This window comes from Apus apus, chromosome 4 (assembly GCF_020740795.1).
Source record: "Apus apus isolate bApuApu2 chromosome 4, bApuApu2.pri.cur, whole genome shotgun sequence".
NCBI lineage: Eukaryota > Metazoa > Chordata > Aves > Apodiformes > Apodidae > Apus > Apus apus.
This window is the reverse complement of record NC_067285.1, coordinates 17761116-17774726: the sequence shown is the minus strand read 5'-3', so window position 1 is coordinate 17774726 and position 13611 is coordinate 17761116. Positions and strand designations below refer to the sequence as shown.

At 39.6% G+C, this 13611-nt stretch overlaps 2 protein-coding genes across 4 annotated transcripts in view; one reads left to right on the top strand and one right to left on the bottom strand.

Moving 5' to 3' along the window:
- PANK1 (pantothenate kinase 1) overlaps nt 1-5517 on the bottom strand; it is a 33428-nt gene extending 27911 nt beyond the window's left edge. Inside the window, exons 1-2 of one of the 3 annotated variants that reach the window (XM_051617274.1) lie at nt 5374-5511; nt 5239-5284 (exon numbers count right to left, since the gene is read on the bottom strand). In XM_051617274.1, the coding sequence (XP_051473234.1) occupies nt 5239-5245 (7 nt within the window). In that variant the 5' untranslated portion in view covers nt 5246-5284; nt 5374-5511. Of the gene's footprint in view, nt 1-2313; nt 2427-5238 lie in introns of all 3 variants that reach the window. The other 2 variants (XM_051617275.1, XM_051617272.1) reach the window with 2 other exon arrangements.
- Nucleotides 5518-13519: 8002 nt separating this feature from the next.
- The window catches only part of KIF20B (kinesin family member 20B), a 37321-nt gene continuing 37229 nt past the window's right edge, over nt 13520-13611 (top strand). Inside the window, exon 1 of the mRNA XM_051619218.1 lies at nt 13520-13584. The gene's annotated coding sequence lies outside the window, so the exon portion shown is untranslated. The remainder of the gene's footprint in view (nt 13585-13611) is intronic.

Genomic DNA, 13611 nt, shown 5'->3' with positions numbered 1-13611 from the left:
AACACCTACAGAGAAGAAAGAGGTATTCCAACTGCCTGCAGAAAGGGATACTGTATTAAGAAATTGCTTCATTAGAGCTATCATGACATTCTCTCCACTTCTTGGTTGGACCCAGGACATTATGTTTAGCTAACTGGGAACAGGCCACAAGAACATATGCATGAAGTTGGGGGAATGAAGAGTTTGAGAGCAAAGAACGAAAAAATTTTCTTCTAAAAACTGGTAACCAGTACTCTGAAGATGATTAAAACACTCCGAATTTTCCTCATCTTCTAACACACAAGCAACTGCTGTGACTGCCAACCGAATAGCGATTGCCCTGAAGAGGGCAAGAAGGGAAGGCAGGATATATACATTTACTGCTAGAAGGAGCTGTGGTGCTTCCAAAACTGTGAAATTCTTTGAGAACTCTTTAACTTGCTGAGTTATGTTTAAACCAAAAACCAGAAGGCTGCTGCATGAACTGGCAGGAACTTTGTTGGCAGTTCTAGGCAGCTGGCCGGTGATACTTTATGAACTTTCCTGGTTAATTTCAGACCTCTCAGGGCATGAGGAATCATTGCTGCTACTGTTCCCAACTGGCAATGGTTGCACTCTTCTCCATCCTTGACACAGAATCTGACTGCAAACACAACCAGCCCAATGCAGAACAGGGGATCGTTCCTGCAAACCTCTTCCTCTTTGCAATTGCAGCATAACTGGGAGCTGACACGTGCTGTGGCTGTATCTCAGCTGAAGAGTCTCACTCCAGCAAAGGCAAGACCACCTTTAACTGAACTGCAAGCATACATTTCCTTGTGGCAGGAAAGCACTCCATCCACTGACTCTGCAATGGAATACTGTATCTGTTTCAAGGATGGTAACCAATTTTAGGAACTAAACTTCTGGAATAACTAACAAAGAATTAAATGAAAACATCAAGTTTTAGTCTAGGAAATGAAGGATTTTAAAGGATATTCAATTCTGGAACAGGTAACAGCAAAGAAAATACATCACAGTTGCTGAGGAACAAGAAAGAATTCGTAAGTGATAACTGCAGTAAAAAAAGCTACAAAGCTTTGGTCATATTTTGGAGAGAAGTGGTAAATGAGGAGCCTGCAAACATCTCAAATTACACCAACTGTATTATGCAATACAAAGAGTGTAATGAAACAGACTTCTGGCATAGCTGCCTGCAGATTTATGTTCAAGAGGTTGCTGGCACTCTGCTATTCCTGTTCATATTTCCATTCAAGTCACTTCTATATTTATCCTCTTATATATTACAGGAAAGTCATACTAGTTCTTACTCAATTTTATCCCCTTGAAAATAAAGCAAATGCAGTACAGCTTTATAAATTAACACAAAAATAATAAGAACAACAACAACAAAAAATCATATACTGTTGGTTTGGTTTAGGTATATTCCTATATCACACATATGAAAAGTGCTGAGTCTAGAAGTCAAATATTTCTTCCTAATTTCTTTTCAAAACTGGGAAAAAAAAACCCACCACTTTTTTGGCATATGCAGGACCTTTGGTAGACACTTGCTTAAAATGCATATTAATGCTCTTTTCCCCCTACTTTAAATTGCAAGGCTAGAAGACCAATAGTCAAACATAACTACATAATGACAAAGGATAGATGTGTAAATCAAATGGGACAAAACAGCTCTAAAACTGTGTAGAATTCTTATCTAGAAAATGCCATGACAGAGTATTTGAAAAGGGACCCAAGTATTATCTAGCATTATCAGTATGATCACCAGAAAGCTAAGCCTTACTATGACAACAGCTAGCTAGCTAGCATGTGAATTCTGCCTTCCCTACACACTAACGAATTTAAGAGGGAAAACTGATTGCAGATGACAGAGGAAGTGAAGAGCATAAATTCAGTCATATGCCTAAATCTTTGCTAGATTGAGGCCAAGAAAGATGCTAGTGAGCCCACTAGTTCCTTCCCTTCCCACCCGCCTCCTGGTACAGGCTCCTTTCAGTTTTACCTTATATGACACTTACACAAAACCTGTTGATTTAATGAAGAAAAGCCCTGTTCCCCTGCTTATAGTTGAAGCTCATCACCCTTTCATTGTCATCAAGGGAGAGAACGATGGAGAGAGGCACTCTAAGTAGGAACTTAGCTTTCTCACACTTCATTGCTGACAAACAGGGCATAGAGAGATCTCCTGGCCCAAGTGCCAAGCTGAGTCTCCAGGCAAGGCAGTATGTATGCTACCCGGAAATAATTTTCTTGACTAGGACATGACTTACATATTTAACAATAGCCAAGACTAGGGAGTAAAAGAAGAGTACATAGGTAGTCTGGTCTTACCAGCCCGCCCATCCCTGTGGCCAGACTTTGCAGTGGCCCAAGTGGTTTCTACAGTTATCCTCTGGCAGTTCCGAGATGAGGTTAGAGATTGTGGTTGCCATCTGTCTTCCCAACTAAAAAAAAGCATGCAGCAGTCACAAAACAGTGAGAACCTTTTCCTCCTAAAAACAGCAATATCGCTGTTTCTCGATGTCCAACTAGATTATTACAACTTAATTTGCAGGTGCATTTACTCTCCACAACTTTAACTGATCCCTGGAAGAGCTGTTGGTGCCTTTCCTTTATAGGAAAAAAACCACACTGCCTTCATTCACACATTTCAAATAAAGCTTCCCAAATTAGTAAAATCTAGCCCTTGATTACTGCTTAGAAGTGCAAGCCTATGAAGATAAAGTAGCTACTGAAGCAAAATCATTTATTTTTTCATGCCATAGTTTTTATTTTGCAGAGTTTGTAAAAAATGAAAAGCCAGGTAATAGATTCAAACTATTAGGTATATAAAAAAGCAAAAAAACGCATTTCAAATACACTCTCTTTTGCCCCCATCCACTCTATCTCATACCTAAGTATTTGGCTCAGTTTACTGCTGCTTATCTATCAGACTTAAATATTCAAAATGTGATTGGAAAACATGTACGTTCACAACGAACTGATTGGGAAATAATGTTCATCATCATAAAAATTGACTGCAAAAAGTGGTAGAGCATTTGGTAGAGAAAATAATGGCCTTTGCTCCTGACTGCTCCCCCATAGACAATTACCCTCATGTATTTATCCATATTGACTTTACTTTGCTGAACATTGTCACTTTTTTTTTAATTCAGCATTTTTACATGGCCCTTCATAAAGCCACCAGGAGGGAAGTGACAGTTGCAAAACAGGCTCTTTGAAAAACAACAACAGAATGGCTGACAATTACAAGAGACTCCTTCTTCCTCATTCAGCACTGCCACATCTGAAGAGGATGAGGAACTGGTTCTCCTGTCAATACTCAGTTGCACTGAGATTTTTCACTTGCATTGTTTTTTTATTTCCAGAGCTTAAATGCTGACAGTACATTTCCATGGGTATTAAAGATAATGGATCAGGTAACAACAGGGAACCAGACTTCTATGCCCGTATGTGAAAGAGGAAAAAAAGACATCTCTGAACTATTCTAGCGAAACACACATACCTCTAACAGAAAAAAAACTGGCTTACTCCTCTAAACCAGAAAGGAATGCACAGTGTCCATCAGAGAGTAGAAAGTACACTGAGCTTTTATTTTCTGTTTTCCAGCCTAGTCCACAGATGGGAATATTTCTCCTCAGCCACCTTCAGTAGCAGGGAAGTGTTATGTCTGAATGAGCCTTTAGACACAGGGTTAAGTCCCAACACCACAATGATTCTGGAGTTAAAACATTAGTATTTGACTCACATATAGTGTGCTAATTATACACATTTATTATTCTTTTTAATCCGGAATGTTAAATCAGACTCCTTGATCTCACAAACACTCCTAACCAAATTTGTGGTGTTTATACTTAATTTTGACATGGAATTTGGGTAAAGAAGCTACAGAGTTACTTTTGGTGCCAGCAATTTCACACATGGAAAGAGAAAACAAAAGCATTGTGTATCTCCGTAAAACGGGAGATAAAGATACTTTTTGTTTATAAAACCTTGATATATCTATGGAAAACAGAACTGATAGGACTAAAAAATCAACCTCTTCTTTCTTGACTGCTCTAAAAGTAGCAAGCACAAATCGATTTGCTTTTCCTCCATTTCTAAAATTTACTTGGAATACCAAAAGAGGCATGTATCTTATCTTCAATCCATTTCTTCTTAGAAGGAAATTTAAAAAAAGAAAAAGAGCAAGCACACAAGCCAGAAAGGAAGGTACAGCTACCCCATCAGATAAAGGTGTTAGGAAAATACTGCTGCAGTGGTTACGAGACATCAGTGGTCAAGTATTGAGAGTAAGATAATTCCCACAAATGACATGAGATGATCTAGTCTCCAGTCGCAGACACAACTGAAGTATAGTATAAGCTGGAATTTATACATCTGACCTAAAATCGTAAACCAAGAAAAGATGTCTGATTTATGACCTCCTTATCATTGACAGTTTTCAGACCTTAGATAATCACAAAACATATAAACTAAACAATGCATGCATAAACCAAGTCATTTGTACAGCAGATTAGTTTCTATATTTTGAGGCAAATGCGAACAGCACTGGATTGACACATCGTGACCGTTTCTGTAGGACTGGCAAAGACTACCTAATCAATTAAAATATTAAAAAAAAAAAAAAAAAAAAGAGAGATCTCTGCTGCAGAGAGAAACCAGGCTAGTTTCCTAGTTTCAGTGAACTAGAAAGTCTGTGGTTAAAACAAAAACATAAGTAAACAGGAAGAAGACACTGACACTGTTCTGAATTTAAACACGCTGCGCTTCTGTTGTGCTCTGTACCCGTATATCTTCAAAATATATTCACAAACTGTGAATAACTAATCTTCTCACCTCCCACTTAAAGAAACAAAAGCAACAATGCTAAAATAAAAAGTAATGAGAGAGCTGAGAAAGGACTTGCAGACAGATCTCACCTTCAAACTAAACCCCCTATTTGGCTCAGCTTGTCCCAAAATGGAAACTAAAATACCCATGCCTCCCAACTGGAAACTGTAATTGCAGTATTTCAGAGCAATTTTCAGATTTTTAACTCACTTGCCTAGGCAGGGTCAGTGCTGAAATGGAAATCTGAAAGACTTCTCCTTGAAAAACATCAGAACATTTTAATTTTCTTAAAAGGAATTTCCATTTTTCTCAGCCAATCAGAGATTTGAGAAACAGCTTCAGTTACCCAGAAGTGGTATTCTCAGCAAAATTGTCTATTAATCTAGAAAACCTTAGGGCAGGCCCATTAGCAATCAAACTTACATTTCATTGGACAAGTCAAGGGTCCTGGAAAGACTCCTTCTTCATGCTGCTTATCAAAAACAGAATCCATTTAGGTTTAAAAAATGAAAAAGCAAACAAATCCTCTTTGCTTGCAGTGTCACCAAATTAACCCACCAGTATTAGCTTCTTTTGCTGAAGCTCCTTGAGTCGACTGGGAACTTACATTTTCACTTCACTGGCATATTGCTGGTTTGCTTGTAAAATTCAGTGAAAAGCTACCTATTTATCTTTGCATGTACATCTACATAGTTATGTCATTTGGCCGTTACCAGCATGATCAAAGTTCTAGGCACACAGGTTACTGACCTCAAAACACACTGTTTGAAATCCTTGTTTGACATAATTTGTGTTATTCTCTACGTCAATAGTTATTTGATCTGTTGTCTACTATATTTACAGCTCAACAAAATAAGGAGAATAGAAATTACTACTCAGTGTCAGTTTTCTTAATACAGTCTCAGTACAGGAATAACTTCAGCTATATCCAACCTTAACCATTCTATGATTCTATGATTCTATACCAGCAAATAGCCTACTCTTTAAGAATAAAGATTTATAGGTATCTGCAATAATAATGAATAATTTCTAAGATTATTAGAAATGTAAACTCCCAGTTTAAGACACATTAACATCTCACTAAAATGTGCCAGACTTTTCCTTCCTTGTATGATAAACATGCAATGCAAAGGCAACATCTGACTTCTTAAAGAAAGTGTGTGTGTAGCCAAATGAAACTGGGTTTCCAGCAACAAGTGACACTGAATTTTGATATGAGTTAATAATACAGAGGAAGGAGAGGAACAAAGGGAATTGAGGGAGAAAGAAGATAAGCAACAGACTTGCCTAATAAGAGGCCAGAAATCCCAAGTTTGTGGTCTGTGTCCTCTTCCCATCTTCCCAGGTATCAGCATTGCGTTTTAATCAGATCAGACCTGCATTGTGATACCACCTTACAAACTGCAGCCAAGGAGGAGGTAGGACAGTGGGGAAAGAACAAAAAACAAAACAGAGAGAGAGGGTTACAGCCAAGAATATAGTCCTATATCCATCCTACGCAAAGATGGCATGGACCTTCCCATCATCCCCATATCAATGGTTTTAATAATATTAATAAAACTATTTATTAAGAATTCTGAGATGAAAAGTTTATTCATAGGAAGGTTCTTGTGATGAGACTTTAATAAATCACAGTTTCTGAGTGCAAAGAAATACATACTGTGTTAGATTTTCCTTGCCCAAGTTCACTGCTGAGATTCTTGGTGGTCATGGCTTCTTTAGACATCCAGTTGCTTGCTACACCATCAACCTAAAACTGAAAAAATGAGATATTACAAAATTGGCACGTGTAACACAACCTCAAGCAGTACTGTGTCATGTATAGCTACATTTGTTATACCTGAATCAAGCCTCATGTTTATTTGTACCAGCAATAGCCATCTCATTAAAACAATATTAAAACTATAGCATCTGAATCACTTGTCTTGGATAACTAAACTGCCAAGAGCATGAGTCACCCAGTTAGAAATGAGTTAGAGAATGACTAATTTCTAACTTTATGCTATTATTATCCTTAAAATAAAAGCATTCTTCTCTTACCCCTAAATTGTTGCATGTTTTGATTCTTTTCACACTGCCAAAATCTGTTTTATATAGAATATTTAGATTAACTGTTGGAATAATTATCTTCATTTTATAATGCCATTCACCCAGAAAGATCTTACGGTGCCTTATAAATGTATGAGTATTCTTCAGTGCACCCACATATATGATGAAGCGTAGTAGCATGACAGTACTTGGCAACACTATACAAAAGCACCTGACTGGAACAGAAAAGGAAATTCAGATCCACAAAACTGAATTACTAACAATGGAACTTTGCTGTTTACATTTCAGTTTTTGCACAATGGGTTTCATTCTAACTACAGAGGGACAGTTCAGCCAGGGCTTGATAATAGTCAACAGTTCAGTGGAAAATTTTCAGTTCCTTTAGATTTCAGCTGTAGGAAAACTTTCAGTTAGGAAGCCTGGCCTGTTTCAAAACTCTACTTATCCTTGGATGTAGCATGTTGTGACAAGATCAGGCAGGGCAGTATCAAATTGAGAACTATATGTTGAACTGCATTGGGAAACACTCTAACTCTGCAAGTCTGGATATGCCCAAAGGCTGCAATTCAGCCAGCCACCTAGGTTTGACTCCTTGCTGAAGAATTGCCAAAGATGCTACTTCATAAGCAATTTAGCCAATCCGAGACTGCCTAAAAGAGGAGAAGCAACCCTTCCCTCTTGTCACACTAGTATTTCTGCTTGCTCTTCTGCTGTCCCAGCACCTGTTTGGCCCTATAGATCATAGCATCACAGAGTGGTTTGGGTTGAAAGTGACAAACCCTTTGCATTTGGCTGAAAATAATGGTATCAGAATGTGTTTAAAAAATAAGCTGCTCATTAATCTACTCTTTAAGAAGCAACTGAGACTTCAAAAGTTTTCATCATCTTTCATCTGCTGGTTCATTTTCAATAAGACTGTTTTTCTTCAAGGACTGCAATGAACACTGTAGTCTGATTGCATGGCACAAATACAGACCCTTCTTTTCAGGAGAATGACTTAATTTTATGCAGGGCAGATGCCTAGCATGTATTAAGTTCACTGCCTTCTGTTTTTTTCCTACAGGATGGGCAATGCCAGGCCTGAAATATACTAATAAAATACAAGTTTAAAAACAAACAATCAATCAAACAAAGATGTCCTCAGACCAAAACAGGAAATGTTCTAGGCCATGCACTATTGTCAAAGTGCCAATATTTTCAAGTCCTTGAAAGATAAGTCACTGGTTAACATACTTGTTTTCTAAATGTTCATTCCTTGCCCTTTTATCATGCCGCGGGATAACTGTGTCACCCAATACTATACATAAATTTTGATATCTAAACTAAGAGGCTCATGAAGAAAGCAAGGTTCTTCCAGAGGGCAATCTGGGTTATCATTACACTGTTTAGCTGTACTATGTAGCATAACTGCTCCTCCTGAAACTATTCGGAGCATTTCTCTCCATTGGCTCTGCAGGAAGCCCAAGTTAAAACGTCAGTGGTATGACTACCCCACTCCAACCACATCTTCATATGAGCTCAAGAAGCCCTAAGTGCCCCAAGCCTTGATGACATTCTGAGGAAGGGTACATAGTTTCAGAGAACAGCACTAGTTTCTGAAGTCAAGACAGACAGTTGACACTTGCCAAGAATGAAAGATGTTCTGTCTTGGGTGTCAGAGACAGAAAGATGAGTAATACTGCACTGAAATAATGCAATGGCTACACTGTAACATATCCTGCTCCTTGGATTTAGCCCATGTTACATGAGCAGTGAGCTTCTTGCTGTAGAACCACATCTTTTTCAGGCACCTTCTATTTTTGAGACACGGAAGTGTCCAGTCTTCGGGCTTCTACACAGGGCTTACCTATATGTATGTACAGACACCATTAGTGAAAATCTTTCTGTTTCTTCAGCCCATCAGCTATCAATCTGATACATCTTTAGCTATATCTTGGTAACTTGGCCAATTCCCCTATTTTGGAGTTGCATTACTATAGATATGTATTGACTTCATCTTCCAATTTATTTACTTTGCTAAGCTCCTAGTAAGATGACAGAACAGTGGTTGAGAACATAACAAAGGCCTGTGATAAAATTTTCTGGGGCTCTTATGAGAACTCTGGGACCAATAGACAGCTATTTACAGTCTGTATTTTATGTAACACTATAAAATAAGAAAAAGTGTTATCAAAAAAGTAATTTCTTACACCATGAAGAATTTCCATAAGCAGTCTGGAACGAAAATAAAACTCCTGAAACCTCAACTGAAATAAAACTCGAACATCTGTTTCAATTTAGGAAAGTAAATTCTGAGATTTTACCTTTAAATTATGGTCACCCATGTTGGTATTTATACAGCTCTGTGTATGATTGAAAAAGAATCAACAACACATGGAGAGAAATAAAGTTTTACTAATAAGATTTGGAATTAATCCCCAGCCTTTAGCCTGAAGGTTACAAGCCAACACACTGTCTGCAAAGAAATAAACTAACATAATGTATGGCAACAAGTGGCAACAGTTCTAGTCTCAGACTTGGAACTAAAAAGACACTATGCAAATATCTGTAGGACTTTGGCACAGGGAAAGGAAGGAAGGAAGGAAGGAAGGAAGGAAGGAAGGAAGGAAGGAAGGAAGGAAGGAAGGAAGGAAGGAAGGAAGGAAGGAAGGAAGGAAGGAAGGAAGGAAGGAAGGAAGGAAGGAAGGAAGGAAGGAAGGAAGGAAGGAAGGAAGGAAGGAAGGAAGGAAGGAAGGAAGGAAGGAAGGAAGGAAGGAAGGAAGGAAGGAAGGAAGGCAGGCATTTCAGGGAACCAAAACAAAATTTGGATACACACTTCAAATGTCCTTCAAGAAATATAAGCAGTATGTACACAAAACAGTTTCTGAAGCAGCCAATGCTCCTGGACTGTATCCGTCTTTCTGTATTTACAATACTACTCCATTTTTATGTCCAAAGCTTATAAAGGCTTGAAATCCACAGGAAAACTAAGATGCAAGTTCCTGGCCATATGAAAACAGTGGCAAAACTCATACTGACTTCTCTAAGTACGGGATTCAGCGTATTATTCCAGCTGTAAAGCCACTTCTAACAGTATGTCCTGAGACATCAGTATAATCTTGACAAGGAAGGAAGAATAGTACTCTTCTAGTCAATGCCAACTGTCAGTCTTCCTGCTTGTGGATGCGCTATCAGGTTTTCCAATTATGTGATTACCAGTAGCCCAAAAATGCCTGGTTTACATGATTCACCATGATCACACTCCAAAGTGAGACAGTGTACTGGATCTGGTTGGGGCAGAGTTAGTTTTCTGGAGTACATGACAAATACCACAGAAACTATATCAAGCAACCAGTTCTATGGAAAAGCCATCTATGCATTGTTCTTAAAAAGAATAAGACAGTACCTAATTTAAGAGTAGTCATCTTTTATCATATAAATATGCTTTCATAAAAAACCCTTTGTATATTTTTAAACAATAGTTTCACTATTCACAATATGTCTCTTAAACACTTGATAACTAACTACATTATTCACTACATGACTATGAATCAGTCAGACAAAACAGCGGATACATCTACAGGCCAAAACATTTGTGTCACAACCTGAAAAGTTGTTACCATTTTCTCCAACAGAGGCCACTTTCATTGTTATGTTGACTAACATAACCCCCCCTGTGGGGTCAGGGCAGCACAAGGCGGACTGCAGGTCTTGCTCCCCACCGAAGTGGCTCCCACCAGCACTGTGGGGTGAATGGGACCAGGACAGGCCTTTGTAGTGGGGCTGCCTACAAGCCTCACACTCTGGGCCACGCCACCTTGCCTCCTGTCATTAATCAGATGTATGTTCCTGTCTGTTTGAAGGAAGAAACACTGTTTCAGATAACATGAGACCAACTTTTACAGAAAACTAAAAGGAGATGTTTTAGGAGGGATCAGCAGGAAACAAGAAAATAAGTAAAGAAACAAAAGTCAGCCATAGAAAAATGTTATCAAATGAATTGGGAAACGCAAGACTGAAGAAGTAGCTTGTTGCTTAAAAGATATAATAAAGGAAAACCAACCCATATTACTAAAGAAAAATAAGCAAATTAACAGCCTGCAAAGCAGTTAATAAAATCAGGTGAATATGCATTAGAAAGAATGTCATATGGAGGAAACAGACAGGAGTGGGACAGTGAGGGTACCACTGTACAGGTTCAAATTAAAGGAAGTGTGAAATGCATCCACAAGACAGTGCAAATAACAAGATAAATTCCAAGCACTGCCCTGAGAGATAGGGGTGAAAAGGAGACTCCCTTGGCAGACTACCAAAAAGATAATGCCAAGCACCATTTTCCTCTGTAACATAGAACAGGAGCTTTCTAGCCAGTTGCTTCCAAACGAACCCTGCAGAAGAAGGACTTTACCTTCATCCGGGACAGAAAAGCAGTTGCTGTAAGGGCACAGGGAAGCACAGGAGTGTTGAGGGGAAACTGAAGGACTTTGTTCATTCCCTGGGGAAGGTGACTTGAATATAAAGAAGCTGAATCCAGTCCTGGTTTGGCTGCTGCTCAGAAGTGCTGAAGGAGGCAAATTCCCAGCAGTGTCGACTGTGTCTCCAATTACTTCTAACAACAAAAGCTAGCTGAGATATGCTGTCTCATAGGACACCATCTCATCCCTCCAATGAGTACACTATCCACAACTTTTGAATCCTACCCAAATACAAGGAGTTTCAGTTTCTAAGAGTAATGATGAGAGTTCTAACAAGTCATTCACAAAAGATCTTTTCCCCTTGGTGAGTTACAAAGGATTTCAAATGAAACAATAAAATTTCAAGGGAGAACGAGTTAACAGTTCTGGCAGCAGGTATTTTTATTGCAACTGGCTGTCCTTGCACAAGGCACTTTAAGGAGAATATATTGCTGGAAAGCAATAAGGGTTATTTACACAGATGGAGTTTCATCATCTCCCACTCCAAAACAGGCTGGGTTGGTTACGCTGATCTAGTGTTTTCTTTACCATGGTTTATGTGAGGCTAGGAGCACATGTTAGATTGTGGTTTAGTTAGCTTTTTTAGTATATTGATGTCCTTTGACATACTAGTTTCAGTTACGCAGCATGTGCAGCACTATAAAAACTGTTTCAGAAATCTAATATTCAAGCAAAACCAAAATATTGGTTGTACCGTGAGCTTTGTTATGCCTCAATTTAGCAAGAACAATTTTCTGCAGGAAATAGCCTGCAACCTTTTTAGGAATATACCTTCCAAAATATTCTGAGATCTTCAGTTTTCTTTTCCAATAAGTAGAGGAGAACAACTTTCAGGTTTGTGCTCAGGAGCTATTTTCTTCCTTTCTTTCAGAGCTATTCTCAGTCCCCTCCTGGTATGAAAAAGGTGGTTTGGCATTAGCTCAAAGTTCAGTTGTTTGGATTCACTGTTCTGTTCAAGAGAGAAATTAACTTTTTAAAAAGTTAGCTTAAGTTGTAAAGAATATCTACAAGAGCTTTTCAGTTTTGTTTGGCAAAAAATTTCAAATTCAAAGTTGCATAATGTTATGCTGCTAAAATAGATCAACTCTTGCAACATGGCCTGCATCAGAACTGAAATCAAGTATACATCTTTCACTGATATGACATAGCCTGCTTAAAGAAAGATGGGATTTAATCTTAAAGACAACCTCATTGATCAAAGCAGCTGATACAGGATCTGTGCAGAATTATTCTTTCACAGAACTGCTGGCATTCTTTTCTTCAAATGAAAGACAAACATTTGGTTTTGGTAGTTACTACTTCCAAGTTAGTTTTCCTTTTAGATCAATTTAAAACAGGCAGATGTTCCTTATTAAAGGTCAAAGAATTCCTGCCTGAGTCTAAAAAGAAACTTCTGGTGATTTTTGTTACCAAAAACAGTACATTGCCATACCCTGACATTCTAGAAAAGGGTGATCTGTTTGGCATTATCACGCTGTTTTTAAAAAAAAGCCAAATTATTTCTCTCATTGATGTTTAAGAAATTAAATCCCTGTCATGCAAACCTGGTCCCAAACAATAATTTCCACCTGGGGAAGGTTTCAAACTAAGATACCTTACTGAGTGTTTCCCACAGTATTGTACATCAGGGTGAGGAAAAAGCAGAGGGTGAACACATAACCAGAGTTTCCCAATTTTGATGATACCAGCTCTGACATTGGGCATCTGCAGCTTGAGCAGGTCACCTGGCCTCTTCCCTTCCACCTGTAAAAACAGTGGTTATCCTGCTTATATGCAGTCGGCAAAGCCTCAGCTCGTCTCTCAGCCTGTAGAATACCTGTGGAAAAAACATCGCTGTAATCCGCCGGAGTCTGGACACGCTTGTACTTACACATATTTCCTCTGCCAGACCGGCGGGAGACAAAGCCCGAGTGGGCAGGTGAGGGCGGGTCGCGAGGCAGGCCCGGAGAGGCCAGGGCGTCTTCCCATGGCAGTCGAGGTCCTGCCGCCACTGACGAGACAGGCCCTGATGGCTCTGAGTGCGTGCCAGTCCCAGTGACCACCCTCTGGCGCCCACCCCTCTAGCAAAGCCCCGCGGCACCGCCCGGCAGGGCAGCCCCCACGTCCCCGCACCACCACGACTACACTTCCCGCCGGGCCTTGCGCCCGCACCAACGCCCGCTCTCCCAGCAGGCCGCGCGGCGCCGCGCGCTCCCGTTGGTCGGATTTGAAAAGCAGCCGCGGCGGCGGCGGTTGGGCCGCGCGGGGCGCGAGGAGCGGGCTGCGGGTGAGGGGCGCGGCGCGCGGCTCCTGC